Here is a 19,179-nt window from a genome sequence, read left to right as displayed (position 1 = left end):
GCCAGCAGCAGGGTGTTGTCCTTATCAAAATCTAAACCTAACTGGTTGATCTCAAAATAACTTGTCTGTCCTAATCTTCACTTTGACAAGGTCTTTCTCATGCTAGATGATGCCAGTGACACCCCTGGCAATCCCTGGATCTCTCTACCCACCACAAAATGATACAAGTCCTAGAACCTAATAGATGTCAAGGGTGGATGTTTGAAATGTTATTGGCTGTGTCTAGCACAAAGCACTGAAAGGGGAAACACACCCCTCTTTTGTCATTATTTACCTTCCCTGATGAATCTTGTACCCACTGCTGCTGGATGGGTAGAGAGAGTTTTCCAGGTAGCAACCTGCTCTAAAACTGAGCACACTAACCACTAGGGTACAGAAGCAGAATAAACTTTGGGTCATTCTATATAGATTTGATTCTATTATTTTTTAATTTTTATTTCTTATTGTTATCTTCCTAGGGCAGTACATTAATTTTAATATACTAATGATGGAAGACCCTAGTTATTTTGTTGGCAATAGTTTGTAAGGGTTCATGATTCCCTTGGGATCTATTAGGTTTTTGACCATCTTCATCAGGGAAACAGCAGATGTAGATTTGCTGTGGTATATGAAATCCTTTTTTCTAAAGCCCAAACCGTGTTCTGCACTGACACAACCTTTGTACTTGGCCACCAAGTCATAAAAGTATGGTTCAATAAGATCCATCGTTTCCTGGCTGTATACAGGGGATGTGACATTGAAATGAAGGTTTCCTGTAAAAGCCACAAGTGATGCTAAAAATGCATCATAAACACACTTCATTTAAAAATTATAAGGGCATTAGTCAAAACAGTGTTAGGGGAAAATTACTCAAGAAAAACATACTGCCCATAGTGAAATCTTCAATAGTTTAAACAAGATCCATCAATATTATAAAAGTGCTGAGCTGAAATGACTTTGTTTCTTTAATCTTTCTTTATATAAAATCACACGTTTTCTCTTTTTTAATATTTAATGATAAGTTTTTCTCATGCTTGAAACATACTCTTTCTTTTACATGAAACCACTTTAACAGCATGTAGATGTATGCAAAAGCAGAGATACAAAAGAGTGGATTAATAATATTTTCAAACAAAGAATCATGGTTCTTACCATCACCAACATGGCCATATGCAACTACATGTGTTGCAGCCCCCTCCAAACGTTTTCTCATCTCCTCTACAACGTCATACCAAACTGACAGCGGAAGTGACACATCATATTTATAGCAATAGCCATCACAAAGCAAGCCTTCTGCTAGTCTTTCTCGTAGCGACCATACTGCCTAAAACAAAATGGAAAAGACCCCCAATGGCTAAGGTTTTGAAAGTGATCTTCACATTTAAATAAAATACTGCTTCATTGATAAAATTGTTTGCCCAAACAAACTAGTGTTCTCTTCAGTGGAGTAGTTATGAAGCAAGAGTAAAATATTTCCCCAGTGGAAAATGGGAAATTCATGAAAAAAGCATCTGGTTTTTAAAGTTATAAAGCGATATCTAGACCCTGTAGATACTACTCCATGTTTACCACAGAGCACCTTGGCTACTGCTTTATAACTACAGCTCCAGGGATAAAACAAAGCAATTTTGAAAACAAGATGCTTGTGGCACATGTTGCCCCAGGGCAAAGATTTACCCTCATTTCATAACTGCTGCTGCAGGTGAATGTTAAACTGGGGTGAACAGGTGATCTGTCTTCCCATACAGGTGACTCACCTAGCATGATGTCATAAATATTACCATAGACAAGATAACCTATGACAAGTTAAAACTAAATGACGAAAAAAACAGCTTTTATTTTTTTTTCAGTGAGGAGAGCCAGAGTTTACCCTTTATTACCTGTGTCTGTTCAGGTAGGCGATGCCAATGTTCCTTTTGTTACTCTACATGTAACTAAGGTTACATAATGTTTGCTGACATGTCTCTTGTTAAGCATGCTTCTTACATCTGTCATTCTGCATTCTATGAGCTCCGGAAGATCAGCTCCATTTACCATATTCTGTCCATCTCAACCATCTAAATTCTCACCTGCTCATTTGTTTGACTACTGCAACTCTTCTTGCTGGCTGTCCCCAATACCTCATTGACAAGCTTCAGAAAGTCCAGAACACAGCTGCTTGTCTCGTTTTCCAGACTCACAATCTGAACATGTCACACCACTTCTTCACTCTCTTCATTAGCTACCAGTTAAAGCGAGAATAGACCACAAGCTCTCAGCTCCATGCTATGAATTCTTTGAAGGCTCCTCCTCCTCTACTTTACTGAAATCTTGTCTGTTCACACTCCTGTCTGAAACCTTTGCTCCCCATCAGACTCCTGCATTCTATCCCTCCCTCCCACAAAGACAGTCACATGTGGACAACGGACATTCTTCCTGTGTGCTGTTAACCAGTGGAACTCTCTTCCACATCACATTAGCCAAGACTCCAAGGCTAAATTCAAAAGGTCTATGAAAACATATCTGTTTACAAAGTACTATCCCTAAATTACTATTCTTAACTCCCTTGCAATAATGTCGGTTATGTTGTTTATAGCATCTATATCCCATCCATACCTTTATCCACTGCTTTACGTTCTGCTCCTGTACTTCATCTCTTTGTTGTTCAGTGTCTCTATACGTACCTCACCATCCACTGTCTGTTATCTTTCATTTATCATGACTGATCTGCGCAGAGAGTGCAATATCTTGGTTGTAATGCTCTGTGTTATCTTTTTCTTGTTCCTATTCCCGCCTAGTGGCGCATAGGGCTGCAACTACACCACGCCATCGGATCCGGTTCTCGCGTCCCTGTCCAGTTAGGACCATGTCATGCCAGCTGCAAGGTGTCTGATCCAGCCCCACTCCCACTTCTTGATGTCTTGGCTGGCAGGTTTTTGGTTGGTTCTCTCCCACAAGTCTGTATTGGAGATCTTCTTGGGCCATCTGATGTTGAGGATGTGGCGCAGACATCTGTTGATGAATGTCTGAATCTTGTTGATGATGGTGTTAGTCACACGCCATGTCTCAGATCCATATAGAAGAAGTGACTTTAATCTTAGTGTGTAGAGATAATGCCTTGGAGTTCTAGATAGGTCGCAGGGTGTGGAATGCAAGCCTGGCTTTATTTCTTTGGGTTCTTTCATCTTACATCTGTGTGTATTATTATTGTTATAACCGAGCCCCTCTGTGATGCCACCAAGGTCATATTACCATGAAAAGGGAATATATATCTTTTCTGTAGGACGAGGACTAAATCAACTCACCTGGATTTTGGATTCGTCTGTAGCCAGTGTCCCATCTGTTATTTGCCCACTATTCAGCAGGGTTTCAAGTAAAGATGATATCTTTTCTTCATCATGGTCCTTGTTGGAGCCTGAAGTTTCAATAAGGGCATAGAAGCGACTAGATGTTATTGGATTTGAAAGCTTTAGGTTTTCTGTCACCATTTCCATTGATTCCCTGTCCATCAATTCAAAGGCTGACAGAATTTCTCCAAGGTGAACTTTGGCTTTTTTGAATATATTCATCACACCTTTAAAAGTTGGAACACCTGGGAAAAATTAAAAGCATAAATAATGAATAGCTAACTAAATGCTCTTTGTATTTGTGTAAAGTATAAAAAATAGTAAAATATATGCAACATCTATATTTTTTCTGCGTAACACAGAGGAGTCATGCACATGTGCCAAGACATGAACAACTTATGATCTACAGAATAAAATCCATTCTTTTGCAAACATAATGTAACCAATTATATAAATTAAAAAAAAAGCAACCCTAGATGCAGCAGCCTACCAAGCAAGGCAACATTGACAGCATTGGGCTGCTGAGGACATAATATGGAGGCAGCAGTGATGATTCCCAGGGTACCTTCTGACCCTACGAAAAGCTGTTTTAGATCATATCCTGTGTTGTCTTTGCGAAGAGTTGACAAACAATCCAGTATTTCCCCATTTGGAAGCACCTTTAGAAATAAATGTTAAATGACTCTATAAGTCTTCAAGCAAAAAATAGACACATGCCCTCTTGCAGTTTGTGACCTCCAACTCTCACAAGAAACTTGAAACAAGTGAAACTTTGTAACTATTTCTCACAAATATACATGTATCCACATGGTATAAATTTGTTCATTACATCACAGGCTGATGATAACTGTGACATTCACATGCATGCACACAAATTAAGAGATTAGTGTCAGTGGTTTGGAGGTGTCTGGTGAAGACAACTGGGCTCAGAACAAAGCATATGAAGAATACTTGAGAGAATGGAGTAGGAAGATGATGGGGTGGACATTCTAGATTTGCCGGCTGCATGTATCTGTTTTGCTGCCATGAAGCTTCTGGCCTCAGCTACATTGGGTCCCTGGGTAAAGGCACTATGCCAGGATGGGCAGCTGATGGTGAGGGCCTCTAAGTTGGCCATATTGATGCCAAGATATTTAGGTGGCTTTGAGGTTGTCTTTAAGTGCTTTTTTTGCCCTCTGCGCACTTGACCTGACACAGCTCTCTACAGAACAGCTGCCTTAGGCATATGGATGATATGTTCAGTCCATCTAATGTGCAATCTCAGAAAAAGGGTGTAGATGCTGCAAATTCAGACACACCGCTAGACTTCAGTACTGGGATTTCTATTCTGAACTTAACAATGGCCATAGATTGAACAGTTTGCCATCCATTCAATATCTAATTGCCAGCCCCTTCTCTGCAGTCGTGGAAAGCATCCATCATCAAATGGCTGGGAAGTTCATACAGAAAAGTGTTAAGAGAAGCATTCAACCCTGCTTGACACCAGTGGTGATCGAAAGGTCTTGGATTCTTCTCCATTGTTGAGGACTGTGACCATCATCCTGTGATGCAACTACCAGATGGACAGAGAACTTGTGTGGGCATCAAAACCTCTCTATTATCTTCCAGAACTTTTCTGCATTTATAGTCTGGAGACATTGAACCTCCTTGCATTCTTCTGTTCCTGTGGTCAGTCCAATATTCTTTGCTGCTGCTGTTTCAAAAGATGTAGTTAACTGCAAACATGTTAGTTGCCCCGTGTTTCCCTCAGAGCAGTGATACTCACGCTGTTGTGTACTAGCTCTCTGTAATTACAGTGCTGTCCTACTTTCTGGCCTATTTGCTGTGGTGTTGTGAAACAAGGTTGGGACATTTCAACTTCCAAGGGTCATTGTTGTTTCTTATTTTGTTTAGGCTGCTGTTGGGAATCCCCACCAGCCATGGCATATGAAGGAAGCAAAGTATGTTCAGGGTACTTTTCTAGCCCCTAACTCAGCCAACCTTTTTTTTAAAGATGTTGCTCAACAGATGTTATGTTTGTTTTCATTTAATAGTCAGCTAAGTCAGCTGCAGCTGGCAAAATTTGGTGCACATCGATTTGTGCTTGCCATAACAGTGTGAAGTCGTTCTTTATCATCTGCTTAGTCAGCTACCTCGACATCTGGTATTTGGGCAGCTGAACCCTACATCTCTCAGGCTCAAACATGTAATTAGTACTTCAAGACCAAGCAAACTTTAATATTCTTCCCTGCTGGAGCAAAATATATTAAGATCTTCTAAGGAATCTGATACACTGGTTCAACCACTGGACGTCCTTTACATGTGTAGCATGGATTAGAAACAGCTATGATGTAGCACATTATTCACACACAGGAGTGAGAATTTGCAAGACTTGCTGATTGCATGTGCAAATAACTTACTTTAAAATTGGATAATAAATAATCAGTTGTGTTTCAGGTGCTCAAATTTACAAAATATACTGTCTCTTACCTACCAGAATCTGTTATAACTCAGACCACTAAAAGGGGGTCTTTAATAAGAAAACAACCACAGTTAGGTATCTTGTCAGTTTTCCTGAGACCACAATTCTCTCCCAATTCTCCATTCTGACCAATTTTATCACAATAAAGAAAGTTACCATTATTGCTATAAAAGAGCAAGTGTAGGATGAAATCTACAGAAAGTAAACAGACAAAAAATTTCCATCAAAAGCATGTTTGTTTTATTTTAAAACGGCAGTTCAGATTTGGTTGATTTGTGAGAACTCACCACTTCAAGGCCAAGCACATTTCCATGCAATGACCCATATCGAAGGAGCCGCAGTCCCCCAGCATTGGTTGCAAGATTGCCCCCGATGTGACAGCTACCTTTAGCACCAAGATCCAACGGCATAGTGAACCCATACTCTTTAACATAGTCATCAAGTTTTCCAAGCACACAGCCAGCTTGACATACCAATATTCCTGGAAAAATGTAAATACATGTTTCAGGCATGACATTGTACAGCCATTTTTTATTTGCTGAACAGGAGTAGTCTGAATATAAAGAAATAGCAAAATGTTTAAGTCAGGCATCTATAACAAGCATACAACAATTTCCTCAGTCTTCCTACCAACGACAAGCAGAAAGACAAATATTTCAGCAAACATGTACATAAAAATTGCAATAAACAACAAACTATAATAAATATGTAAAAATACTAGGAAGAATATAAATAATTAGTAAAGACACTACAGTAAAGAAGATAATACAACATAAGTCTGATTGACCTAGGTTAATTTTTTAACAATAAAATAAGGAAATTGTGACCTAAGATCATGAAAACAAACTTGTGGATGAACATTGACATACACATCCTGCTCACCATTGTGTTCATGCATCTTAAGTCCTGTCATTACTGAAAACCAAAAATGTTATACAGCTGTGTATTGGTAATCGCACATGACAGCCAAATAGAGCTCCCTGGTTTACCTGAAATCCTTGGTGCCCAACCAAAATTCCCCTGAAGACATTCAAGTTTCCAGCTCCCTCCATAAAACCACAATTAAAAAGGATTTTAACTCAACATCCCTCCCCACTTCCTAACCACTATATCACTTTAACCCTAACACCAAATCCTTATCTCCCCACCGCTTTATTACTCTAATTCTAACACCTAATTCTTATTTCCTGACTATCCTTCAGTTTCCCAATAACAATAAGCACACACAGGCATGCACACATGTGCAAACATGCATGCAAGCAGCCACACACACAGAAAGAGTAAGGAAAAGAAAGGGAAGGAATGATGAAATAATCTGGAATGAAAAAGCAAAATGTTATGAATAAAACAATGAAAGAACTGCTTGATTAAAAGTATAGAAAAGAGTGGTAAAATGTTATAAATGTTAGCTGTGTACTAGAAGAATACATGAAGTCTTGGAAATGTGTGCAAACTTGATAGCGTGGTTGTTAGTGCCCCTTGCTTTGGAGCAGAAGGTAGATGCAAAGTGCACATGGGCTTCTGATTCAAAAATTGCCCCTGCTCACTTAGTAAACCTCATTTATGCGGGAGAGTAGAAAGTGGCAGGAAGAAAAGGCTATAGATTTTTGTCTTCCACATGACTTGGCTTTTGCATGCCCAGCCCTAGACATGGTGAAATGTTCACTATATCTCTATGTCCAATAGGTTGTGATCTTTGATTAAAAAAAATTGCTAAAGTGTGAATGAATACTTATGTTACATGCACTTCCATGCATATTCATATATTTATCTTATGACATTATAGAGATCATAGACATCCATAAATTTCTACAAATTGTTTTACATATTATTTTATTTCATGCTTTCTCTCAAATAAATGTCAAATAATTGAGCACCATGTCTCATGCAGCTATTCTTGTCATCTCTTCATATAAATGATGAAAGTAATATTTTTTCCCATAATATATCTATATAAATAATATATTTATATACTTAACAACACAGCGTTCTGGCTCTTTTTTACAGTCCAAGCATATTAATAGATAGAAATAGTCAAAACGAGGAGATGAAATAAATTCATCTGCATCAACAGCAGTAGAAAGGGAAAGCATAATCTCACCAGAAACATCATCCATGTTGATGATATTATTCATAAGCTGTGTAGAGATAATGATTTCATCAAAGACTGGTATGCTGCCGCCAACTAGGCCTGTGTTCCCTCCCTGTGGAACCACTGCCAAACGTCTGTCATTGCAGTATCGCAAAACCGCAGCAACTTCCTCTGTTGATTTTGGTCGGACAACCAATTTGCTCGACCCTGTCATTGAAGCATCAGCAAACATACTAGTAAACTTTGCTTCAGTAGTTCAGTATGAAGCAGGACATAAGGTATATCTTGAGGCACGACTAGAGAAGAGAGCGTCCTCCCCATCGATTTACAAAAAAACAACAAAATAACAGATACTGTCGAACAGCGTGAGTTATGAAAATGACACTAAAAATAATTGCTGTAAATTTCGAAGTTATTTAAAAGAGGAAAATTTAATGCTGCATTTTTAGACATTGTTTTGATGCTGTATGCTGTCACTGCGCACGAGAAGATGCGAATCACAGCATACGGCATAAAGCATAAACCGCGAAAAGTAACGCTCAAGCAGACGACACAAGCTCTCGAGTTGACGGAGGTGCAAATGGTTGACTCTGGCTGTGTGCCTAAGCGTTTGTATACGCTCGCGCAAGTGTGTTTTACCTCTAAGAGTTTTCATCCAGTCCATGTTATAGCCCTCTAATTCTGAAAGATCGGTAAGAACTCTTCCAGACACCAATCGCTCGATGTTTGCTGCATCTGCGTCTGTCAAAGATGCGAAGTGGCCCCTCTGGAGTCCAGGGTACCGCCTGCTAGTCAACTCTACAAATGCTGCTGAAGAACCAACGGTACGAATAGTCTCTGTTCTCCCAAATCCAGCCATAACACTTGTTCGTCGCAGCAGACATCTGGACAGCTCCATCGCACTGTCTCGAAATACGTATGTTAACATGGTGTTGAAAGTTGGTGCCGAGTAGAATTTGACCTCTTGGGCCAGTCGTCAGAAGAGTGCGCTCCCTTGACTTTTTTGTTATTTTAAAAATAAAAACCCTGGCATTAGTTGTTTTGTTTTTTTTTTAAAAAAGGTAATCAGTAATACGATAATAACTTCCATTTAACACTGTGCTCATAAAAGTACAAACTGAGATAAAATTATCTGTTCATACTAGAAAGGAGCAAGGGGTGAACAAGAGGAACGATAGACAGCGTCAGGTATGAAATATAACAAGGTCGATCCCTCCTCAATATCCATTTATCTATTTCACATTATCTGGCGAGCATTTGAGTGCAGGTGTACAGTATAAACATGTCTTTGCTGGTCCCCGCTCTCTCTCTCACAATCTTTTTCTTTGGTATAATGCATGAATAACATTATATAAGCCTGGATGATATATGTTTCCTCTATTTAGATCGAGGACTCGATGTAAAAAATAAAAATCATAACTGTTGCTTATTCTGTTACTTTTGTAGATAAAGATTTGTCATTTCTCTCTCTCACACACACTAAATTATCATCACTCGATCTTGTCATGCTTGTACAGTAAGGTACAGCTGTAATAGAAGACGCAATGTATATATGGTCGCATTCGATTCAGAGTACACTTTAAGTAACTTTAAGAAGACAGAAGTTAATGATAGGCTGATAAATAAGTGTAAATAAAAACGTCACTCCTAAACATCAAGTCGTTTTAAGCCGAGCCAGGAATTAACTAATACGGCGCATCAATCAATGCAGTCGACCGTGTAAAGGATTCAGAGATCTTTTATTGAGAGCTATATTTCGAAGTTTGAATTAAATATTTTTGAAGTCCTTTTCTCCCGGATGGTGCGTGCAGCTAGCAGATGTGTTAGCTGTGACCTGACCCCAGTGGGCACAATCTACGCCCAGCACAGTTTGTGCAGAGCTCGCAAGATTGTGGCTGATGCATCTCACCCGGCCAATGTTCTGTCTCGTGCCCTCTGGGGTCAGGCATAGACACGTCCAGCAGGCCACAACTTCCCAGTCGAGAAATATTAATTCTTTGGTGCAGCAAAAGCCTTCCTGCACTCCGCCGTAGCTCGTGTCAGGACCAATAATAGCTGAATGTGTCCCTTTGCAGTGTGTGAGGGTCATGCATAGTGCAACGTGAGAGAGCAGACATACATATATGTTTTGGTGTGTATGGTGACTCTGAAATGTGTGGGTAATGTCTAGTCAATGTGGACACTGTATGTGTATCTGAAAGAAAGGGAGTGAAGAAGAATGAGCAAGCGAGAAAATATATCTATAGTGTGGGTGTTCGGCCAGACCATATGTATGTATATGTGGAGGAGATTTAAGGGGATGTATAAACAACAGTGCAAGTGCGATTGTGATTGGTATTTTTTGAATAAGTGGCAACCATCATCAAAGCCAAATTCCTGGTGCAATGTCACTTGGCGAAAAATTCTTTTGCTTCAAGATGTTTTTGTAACTCATTTACAATTCCAAACATTTGATACTTTAAGATTCTGCGAGTACTGTTCTTAGGTCGAACCTTACAAACAAACAAACAAACAAACAAACAAACAAACAAACAAACAAACAAACAAACGAGTTCAGGTATGGTCATGAATCGCAGTGTACATATTTGAGGTAATTTCTTTCTTTAAAGGGTAGAAATGCTGGATTATATACCTGTGTGTGTGTGTGTGTGTGTGAACTTCTGAACTCTCTTATCATCTCCTAGATATGGGACACGAGGATTCTTACACCAAACATTTAGGAGTGCATTATTTTCCTTCACCCACTTCGATAAAAATATTTAGGTTAAGATTAGTTTTATCTGGCAACATCCAATCAGTATATAACAAATTTTGCAGTGCATTTCCTAAAGCGGAATCTTGGGTCTTGACAGAGGCAATGAAGTTGCTCGATCGTGTCCATCCCAAAACATTCATTCAGCAAACGAACCTCTCTGTGTTGCTTCCCTGCGCACGTGCAGAGCTGGCTGTCTCTATCTCTTGTAATTTTTCATTTCTTGGCCGTCTACACCCATCGAAAGGAACAATAGTTGTAAATATCGCCATAAGTACCATTTGGTCACCGAAGCATGTCATCTTCCATTCTCAGACTTTAGAATGATAAATTATGGATTTTCCATCACAAATTTGAACAAGTCTTGTATCACAACGTGTCCAGGAAACTGGGTTAGAAGCAACTAGAATGTTTTCAAAAGGCGGTCAACGAAATTACAAGCCAGACAGATGACTGGTGCGTGTCTTCCTAATTTTCAGCTTTGGCCTCGTTAATTAATCGTGGTCACGAGGTCACCACTATACCCCTCGATATGCGTGCTTAAAGCTGTCTTTGAAGTTGAGTGTCTTCTAAGAGCTACATGATTTCAGCTAAATCCTTTATAGGAGATTTGTAGCAGCCTTCTAAAGAACTTGGTCTCGAATGTCCGTCTTCTCCTGTCTGTAAAAGCAAAGAGACTACGCTTCGCATTAGTGCAGTTGGATTGGAACTACGAGAGACTTATACAGCTTATACTTGGTAGTAGACCAACAGAGTAATTCCAGATTCATAAAAGGTAAAGGCGAAGGTCATCCCCTAATCTTTTCTGGCCGTTGGGGGGGGGGGGGTGAGTTTTAAAAAAAATATTTAAACAAATGATTCTACATCAATTATAAAAATTTCAGCAACCAGGTGTATGAAGAGCGCCGCATGATGTAAAATATACAGATACAATGATCTTTTGAATAATTATTAACACACGATTTTACATCAGTTATAAAATTGCCGGCAGCTAAGTGCATAGAAATCGCTGCATGGTGTTACGTATACAGACCAAAACAAAACAAAAGTTTAGGAAGAGACCATGTTCCTGATTAATCTCGGCTCAAGTTGCACATATCAGAGGGGTTCCAGCGGGGTAAGAAGAAAAGGGTTCTGAATTTGAGTTCGTTATACAACAGAATATGTCAAATAAATTTGATTAACTCCACTTACATATGTCAGTAAGACTTATTTCTAAAGAATTTATTTTCGGGTAATAAATATTTCATTGCTAGTTGAAGAAAAACTGACCGACTTCTTGGGAGATGAAATCGGTTGCACAGCTGCTGACTGAAATGAACTGGCAGCATGGGAACTTACGCAGTGACCCCCATGCAAGCTTTATTCAAATACAAGTTCAGTTTACCTTAACCGACAGACGCATAAAATAAGTTTATTCAAAAAATCACCAAGGGGTTGCCCTTTTTTGGCGCTAAGGGAAAAATTGCATTCAGGCATTCGTGTTACAAAGTTATTTTGCCAGCATCGAAACGAGGGAGGCTTTCCTTTCTATCCTCCCTTCCTATAGAAATAGGGAAAAGAAATCGTTCCTTGAACTCAGCTGAAGGACTCAAGGGAATGATTTAGCAAAGAGAAGAGGGTGGTTCGAAGTCATACTCCTTCTTCTTAGATTGTAAACATTAGATAATGGTGCAACTGCATCTGAAGTTGGTACTTGTTTGGTCTAGCACAGCATCTTTCGAGATACGGTCTCAAGCATTAAAAATGTACATCTTTGTCCTTTTTGAGAGTAGCTGCGTTCGCTCAGACAGGTTCCGTTCCGCATTTTCCCATTTGAATACATTGCAGTAAATCAGGAAACTTGACTTCTGAGATAAATCTAGGGAAACTTTATTTGACACCTTCTCCGGTTGTGAGGACTTTTGCCAAGAAACTTATGATGCGTATGTCGTAGGATCCTGTGAAGTGGATAGCAGCATAATAGGATGTAAATCAGCATAATAACGCGTGTGTCTCTTCATATTCTCTTTGTCTCCACAGGCGGTCTGGGAACACAAAGAATGGACCCAGTCACTGGTGAGTCACACACTCTTCCAGAAAATAAAAAATCAGTAAAAAGTGCCAGAACTACAGACCCTCAGCCTAATAAGCCTCCAAGCAAAATCATGCTGAAGGTAATACAGAATCGCATCAGCACTCCCGACACACAGACAGCACTGACAGACAGTTCGAACACACATGAAACTGAAACAGGCACTGACAAAAGTAAATTCGTGGTTATTGTGAACGGCAAAACAGATATATCTTCTTGAACCGAATACCACTCAAAGAGGTAGAAGGCATTAAATCACGGAGAGCCACTCTCTTCAAAGATGGAAAAATCGTGAAAAGCGGAATGGTCAATAGAGTCTGCTGCGAAAATATCAGGTTTACTACGAAATATAATCTGTACAAGTCCCTTGTAGACTCTGCTCGCCAATACAAAGATGAAAGTCCAACCATTCGAGAGAAGTGTCTAAGGACGGTGCTCCAAATGCCTTACAGAAACACCAAACCAGCGACTTTGAACGAAAAATGGTTGCCACACCAGGTACCCCTACTTGCTGCACTCAAGCGATGTAAGCTTTTCTGGTTTGGCTACGGGATCCGGCACGACACTCTTTTGAAGACCTTCCTTCAAAGTACCTCGGAGGGTGGTCAGAAAAAAAAAACTGGATTACAAACTTAAAGGACTGGACTGACCGTTTCATGCAAGGCCTGCTCAGTATTGCCAAACACATGTGTGATGAATCGGGTCAGCTGCCTCGTCTGGCCATGTGCTCCTCCCTAACAACCGGCACCAGTCAAAGGATGGTTGATAATGATGATGATAAAGGAAATCTTCGGGCTGAGTGAATTTTTTGCCTAAGACTGTAGTTAAGTCGATTTTCTACGTACGTCTCATTATTACCACCATTTGCTCTTACACTTTACCTTTCTGTATCCACAAATGCCAGAAACAGTTCTCAAATGCCATGCAACATTTTAATCACAATAATAATAGCTGTACAAAGTAGTTTCCGCGTTTGATACTACAAATCTGTAAAATTGCATTTTTTAACAAAAATTTATAGACCTCGTGGCAACTTACTAACATGTACAAATGCCAGTTATAACGGGGACTGACTGCATTTCTCCTTACTCGGTTTTCTCTCTCTGTTTCATGCTCACAAACACAGTGGACAAAGCAATGTTCCTTCATGTTTATCATCAAAAATAAACACACGGCACGCGGGTATTAAAATATGACTTTTATAATTGAGCATAACTTTCTTATTGTCTCCTTAGTTCAGTTTGTGATACTTTTGAAAAAAGTTTTCCCATACTCCTCTTCCAAAGAAGTGAAAGATTTCAATGCTTCCTCCATGAATTTTTTTCCCGTCATTATCTGGTTCTCAGTGACTATTAAAGTTTAAGCAGTCTAATCTATTAAGATATTCTTCCAAATCTGATAATTACATTTTTTAACAAGACATTCATTGATAATGTTTATGTATGTTTCATTGATAATGTTTATGTATGTTATTGGAGTGTACAGAATGACAATTGGAAACGAGTTAACCAGTAAAAAGAGCGAAGGACATCTAACCTGCAATTTAACATCTGGGGGACATAAAAAATATCACATATATGACGATGATGGAGAGCATAGTGATGATGATTGTTCAGATGATTTGATAGAATGAATGAAATAATGGTCACGGAATATGCTAGATTATTGTTTTCGTAAGCCCTCTGGGCAATGTCGTAAATCCGATTTCCTTCCGCTGTAACATCATCGATGAGCGTCTGAACGCTGTTGTAATCATGTTTGCACATGACATCAATGAGGTGCTTCTTGGAGGGCAGCATGTGGACTGCGAGTGCTGCCAGCTTCCTGGTTATCCACGGGTGATGCTTGGACAGAGTCCTGCTGTACACCTGATCAGACATGAAAACACGAGAGAAAAGGAGCAAGAAATAAAATTAAGCACAGACCGTTTCTTGAAGCTTTCTGGTGTGGCAATGAGAAGTAAGATTCACTCCTTTATATATATTTACAGACAAACCATACAGTTATCCATAATACGTACACGTATAATTTATTCATAGAGATAAATATCATGTATTTGTTCATAATACTTACATAGATGAACATACATTCATTCACAATACGCATATATGTCCCGACTCATCACCTCGGCCTTTCCGAGCAAAACACAAATGTTAGGAGGCGATATACAAGGGTGCACGATCTATTATTTAGGGAAACCACTTTTTCCACAAAGTGTGGTGAGAGGCAAGTTAGTGAGAAAATTATTGGAGACTTTATACATATAGATACAAGATAGATACCATGCATAAATAAATGCATGCACAAATATCTAAATGTATTCTTGCATTCATTGAACCATTATCGTTATTTTGGGTGGGGTTAAAGAAAGGTGATGTTTGTGGGAGTGGGAGTAGTTTTCTAGTTTCTGGAAGAGACAGATCATGATTTCTATTTCTGTGGTGAAACTGATTTTACTAGAAGGGTAGAACATAAAAAAGCTGCGGACAATAAGAGCTACTCTGTGATGTACCGAAATGTCATGTTCATTAGGGCCTGAACGTTTGACTGATGAAAAACAACTGCATTGCAGATATATTGAACATTTAATACTAATAGTAACAATAATAAAATAATATATATATAATAAAATAATAACAACAGGTGATTAACAAAGTGCATCTCCCATTTGACAAGTAGCCTTATGCATTATCACACAATGATAAAGTCAGGAGCACAAGATCATACTTCAGTGTCTCAGCAAAGTGTTCCTTGAGAGTGCATTTTGTACTCACGAATTATTTATTGTTCTGGCTAAAGAAACCGCTGAATTCAAAAGCGGGATAAATTCTATGTAGCGTTACTACTACTACTAATTTTATATAGTTCTATTCCCATGTAGGCTCAACACTCTTCACAACTTTACAAGAGTGATACCAATCCGACAAGCATGCAACACACACATTTCAATGCACATATTCAGTCCCACCTGGCGTTATACACCTTTAATTTTATTTCTTATTGTGTTGTCGCGGCTGAGTTAATAGAGTCATAGAGAGAAAAAAAGAGATGCGTGCATAAGAATGCCCCCTGTGCTTACCTCTGATGCAATGTGGGAAGTCCTGGCGTGCTCGTCACTGCACCGCAATTGTCGCATGAACTCCAGGATGAACTCCAGGGCGTAGTGCAGACGTAAGAACTGTCTGGTGCCGGAAGCGTGCTGCCCCCTGGCGCGGACCATGCCTTCTCTAATTTCGTACTGCATCATGGACTGGAGGGTGATGTAGTGAGACTCCATGTCTGCTGCCTTTCGGGCTTCGATGGCTTTCATTTTTCCTTCGAGGTCCTTGGCCACGAATCCAAACAGTCTCCCTGTCAAGTGGAAAAATCTGAAAGCAAGCATTTCTTTATTTATCTATGATCAACACTGAGATCATTGTGAGACTGAAAATAACCGCAGTTTAGTTGGTGAGATGTGTTTTTCTCCTTGGTTGCCTTGACAACATGTACGTAAGCACATCCATGCACCACAGTTTGACCTCAAGTGTTTGGAGGGAAAGAGATGTGGCGTTTACCTGTCTATCTGCCTCTTTTTCTCATCTCTCTCTCTTTCACACACACACGCACACGCACACGCACACGCACACGCACACGCACACTAACAAACAAACAAAGAACAAAAAGGTGATGACTGTATAAATCTCTACATACTTATCCTGTTTCACAAGGAGTGAGTTAAACTTCTTACGAAAATTCATTTCCGCTGGCTATTAAGATAGTTGCATACAAGTAACGCTAATTTGTCTTGTAATCTGATTCGCTGCATTCATTCCAACACCTGTTACACCTGGTATTGGCTCTCAAATTAAGGAGTTGACCTTTATCCCTTCGTGTTAACGAAAACGCATCAAAAGGCTTTCTTTAAAGAGGAGATTACTGAATATTACAAACAGGATGTTTTGTTAACGACTGTAATCTCATGTTTTCTGTATCTATAATTTCTTTATCAAGATAAAGGGTTCTGGAATCTACGACCTTTCCGATATTACTTAAGAATGAAAAGAGAGAAAAGAGGAAAGTAGAAAATACATCGACGGACAGGAAAGCAGACTGAGTGGCGCAAGAAGGGGAAAAACTGAGGAAATCGTTTGACTTAGACACACCGAGACATTTGTATCCATCAAGTACATGATGAGATTTATAAACATCACCTGCAAAGTTCGTGGAAAGCTCTCAAATATTCGTCTAGAGAGAGAGACCCGTCCGGCAGAATGCATTTCCTAAAGGCGTCCAGGACTACTTCCAGGTCAAAGTCGTGCTTTTTGTCTGATCTGAACTCGGCCATGTTGGTCGAAATCGTCGATAACGGGCTGACGTCACGAAGAGACATTTAAAACCTTTAGCAGCCAGAAAATAATGGAAAGTATAGCCACACACACACAAACACACGCGCGCATGAACACAATGGACTCTCTCTTTCTCTGAGATCATGCATTTTATTATTTTATTCTATTCCTAAGAAGACTGGAGTTTTCGAGAAAAGAATAACTTCCATGCTAAACTGATCAAAAGAACAATTCATTACTTTAATATTTCTTTCACAAAGTCTACTCTGGCAGCCTTCATCCCTCGCCAATCAACATGTCACCTGAAGACAACACGTCCACAGCAGGTGGTGGGCACTTAACTGTCACACTAAACAAACCGCGTGGTGAAGTCAAAGTACCCGAACTGGAAAATATTCTTGCAAGTGTAAAACTGAGTAATATAACCCTCTTCTCGCTTAAATAAAAGACTTAAATAAAAGTCTGCCCCCTTCACTACGTGCGCCCCAGGAGACTGTTTAGAATGGTAGAATCTGGTCTGGGTCCGAAAGAAGAAGTGAGACAGAGACTGAGAACGGGGGCAGATTACACCGAGTCAAAAATGAGGATATATCTTACCAAGAAGCTTTTAAGCAGGTGTCACTCGCAGAGAAAGGACAGCTTGGCCCCAAATGAAGATCTGGACTCAGCACGGCCAATCTTCACTGTAGCCAATACACTCTTCACACTAACGCCCCATAACCGCAAAGACAGAGACCTAAAGAGCAGAGACAGAAAGATTTTAAACAGAGGCATAAACAAGACCGAAGTAAACATCATAAAATATGGGAAGTTGTGAAGATTTGTTTGGTCATTGGGCCATGACCACTCGCAGAGACGCACCCAATGCCTGTCCTATCAACAGTGCTGCAAACTTCAGGTTCACTCGAGCACGAAGTGACAGCCATTGCTGGCAGTCAATGATTAGTAATAAAGTACAAAACATGTGGGAATTTTAATGTGTCGGTGTCGATTCAACATAGATTCATTCGTATAGCAGTTTACATCGTTCTGATACTCTGACACTGTGGAGAAGCATCAGCCAAGCGGACAAGATGTCCGATTATTGGGTGCAGTCATTCCCGACATGCAGCATTACAAGACACCCCGTGTGAGATTTTAATCCACAAACATGAGCCGAAGCTTTGTAAGCAGGCATTTAAGTCGACTAAAAGATTCTGGTTTCGAAAAACACAGAAAGTTCTTTACAAAGATGAAACGGAGCTACTGCTCTGGAATTAGCTGGTGCACCGCGGCCATGAAGATCGTAAAGTTCAAATCGAGTCTCGGTCTCTGGATTGGGACAACTGACCACAGGTCTGGCATCTTGTGGGAATGCTTTGATTTCTTACTCCTTCAGTCTTCTTTCCACACCTACCCACGGTATCCACCCCCACCTATCGCTAGAGAGAGGTACTCTCCTCTCAAATCAGCTTGCCGGCCTTAAACTTCCAGTGAGTTCGGTTATCATTTTTCATCAGAAAATATGTCGACACAAAGAAAAACACGATTTGAGAGAATATGTCTCATCTGCACTGAAATAAAAAAAGTATCAGGGCGAGGAATCTATATTTGTTGTTCAGTGACGCGCCATGTAAATACCATGTAAACAAACCCTGACATACCTGCACAGGAGTCATGAACGAACCTGTAAAATCTGAATCGTTGCGACCTGTCCCATGGTTGAGTAATCTGATGTCCACAACAAGTGTAGGTATTGGTTATTAGGTTACTATTGAGTCCCACTGACAATCACACAGCAAGAAGATTGCGCATGAGCATCAAAGAAGGTTGCCACATCGCTATCTTGCACGATCCTGTTCTGATAGGCTGGTCCTTGTTCATAGGGTATCTGATAAGGGTCACAACAATGACATTTTTTTGTGTGTTGTTGTTAGGAAAATAGTACTGACAGCTGTGATGACATGCTGAAAACGCAAGCGAGCATCATGATAAGTTATATTCAGTGCTTGTGGTTTGGAAAGAGTGAAGAGATAGCGAGCTACTTTTTTGTGTCGTTGGTCAGATGAAAGACGAGTATTTAAATGACGAAAAAATAGTCGCTAAAATTTTGTTTAATTTTTTTAACCCCTTTGAATGGAGAGAGGGTAAAATTACCCCAAGAATAAAAATCATTTCTTTGATATTCGCA

At 39.8% G+C, this 19,179-nt stretch overlaps 2 protein-coding genes across 4 annotated transcripts; both read right to left on the bottom strand.

The window, feature by feature from the left end:
* Window positions 1-61: 61 nt before the first annotated feature.
* Window positions 62-8,864, bottom strand: LOC112557152 (D-2-hydroxyglutarate dehydrogenase, mitochondrial-like). Its single transcript, XM_025226810.1, has 7 exons — window positions 8,498-8,864; window positions 7,868-8,065; window positions 6,054-6,247; window positions 3,796-3,964; window positions 3,264-3,550; window positions 1,132-1,303; window positions 62-752 (listed from the first exon to the last, which is right to left on the bottom strand). Exons 1-7 carry the CDS (start codon window positions 8,784-8,786, stop codon window positions 502-504), a joined length of 1,560 nt encoding a protein of 519 aa, XP_025082595.1. The 5' UTR covers window positions 8,787-8,864; the 3' UTR covers window positions 62-501.
* A 4,738-nt stretch (window positions 8,865-13,602) lies between these two features.
* Window positions 13,603-18,773, bottom strand: LOC112558101 (ceramide-1-phosphate transfer protein-like). 3 transcript variants are annotated; one of them, XM_025228305.1, is made up of 5 exons: window positions 18,653-18,773; window positions 17,607-17,745; window positions 16,875-17,060; window positions 15,764-16,052; window positions 13,603-14,552 (listed from the first exon to the last, which is right to left on the bottom strand). In XM_025228305.1, the coding sequence occupies exons 3-5, from the start codon at window positions 17,051-17,053 to the stop codon at window positions 14,154-14,156; spliced, it is 867 nt and encodes a 288-aa protein (XP_025084090.1). In that variant the 5' UTR covers window positions 17,054-17,060; window positions 17,607-17,745; window positions 18,653-18,773; the 3' UTR covers window positions 13,603-14,153. The 3 variants fall into 3 exon arrangements, with proteins under 3 accessions (XP_025084090.1, XP_025084092.1, XP_025084091.1); XM_025228307.1 differs by having other exon boundaries at window positions 16,875-17,033; XM_025228306.1 differs by having other exon boundaries at window positions 18,676-18,766.
* Between the last annotated feature and the right edge of the window lie 406 nt (window positions 18,774-19,179).

The sequence above is a fragment of the Pomacea canaliculata genome, linkage group LG2 (genome assembly GCF_003073045.1).
Source record: "Pomacea canaliculata isolate SZHN2017 linkage group LG2, ASM307304v1, whole genome shotgun sequence".
In the NCBI taxonomy this organism is placed as follows: domain Eukaryota; kingdom Metazoa; phylum Mollusca; class Gastropoda; order Architaenioglossa; family Ampullariidae; genus Pomacea; species Pomacea canaliculata.
Note: the sequence above shows the minus strand (reverse complement) of the source record. Positions and strands in the feature narration are given on the sequence as shown.

What these genes read in the sequence shown, in the direction of transcription:
- LOC112557152 (XM_025226810.1), bottom strand. Translation starts at nt 8,786, where the DNA reads ATGTTAACATACGTATTTCGAGACAGTGCGATGGAGCTGTCCAGATGT. An exon ending in ATGTGCTTGGCCTTGAAGTG is followed by an intron (nt 3,965 to 6,053) that starts GTGAGTTCTCAC and finishes TTATTTCTAAAG; the next exon opens with GTGCTTCCAAATGGGGAAAT. An exon ending in ATATGGCCATGTTGGTGATG is followed by an intron (nt 753 to 1,131) that starts GTAAGAACCATG and finishes TGGCTTTTACAG; the next exon opens with GAAACCTTCATTTCAATGTC.
- LOC112558101 (XM_025228305.1), bottom strand. Translation starts at nt 17,053, where the DNA reads ATGTCTCTTCGTGACGTCAGCCCGTTATCGACGATTTCGACCAACATG. An exon ending in GCTTTCCACGAACTTTGCAG is followed by an intron (nt 16,053 to 16,874) that starts GTGATGTTTATA and finishes GCTTGCTTTCAG; the next exon opens with ATTTTTCCACTTGACAGGGA. An exon ending in CTTCCCACATTGCATCAGAG is followed by an intron (nt 14,553 to 15,763) that starts GTAAGCACAGGG and finishes ATGTCTGATCAG; the next exon opens with GTGTACAGCAGGACTCTGTC.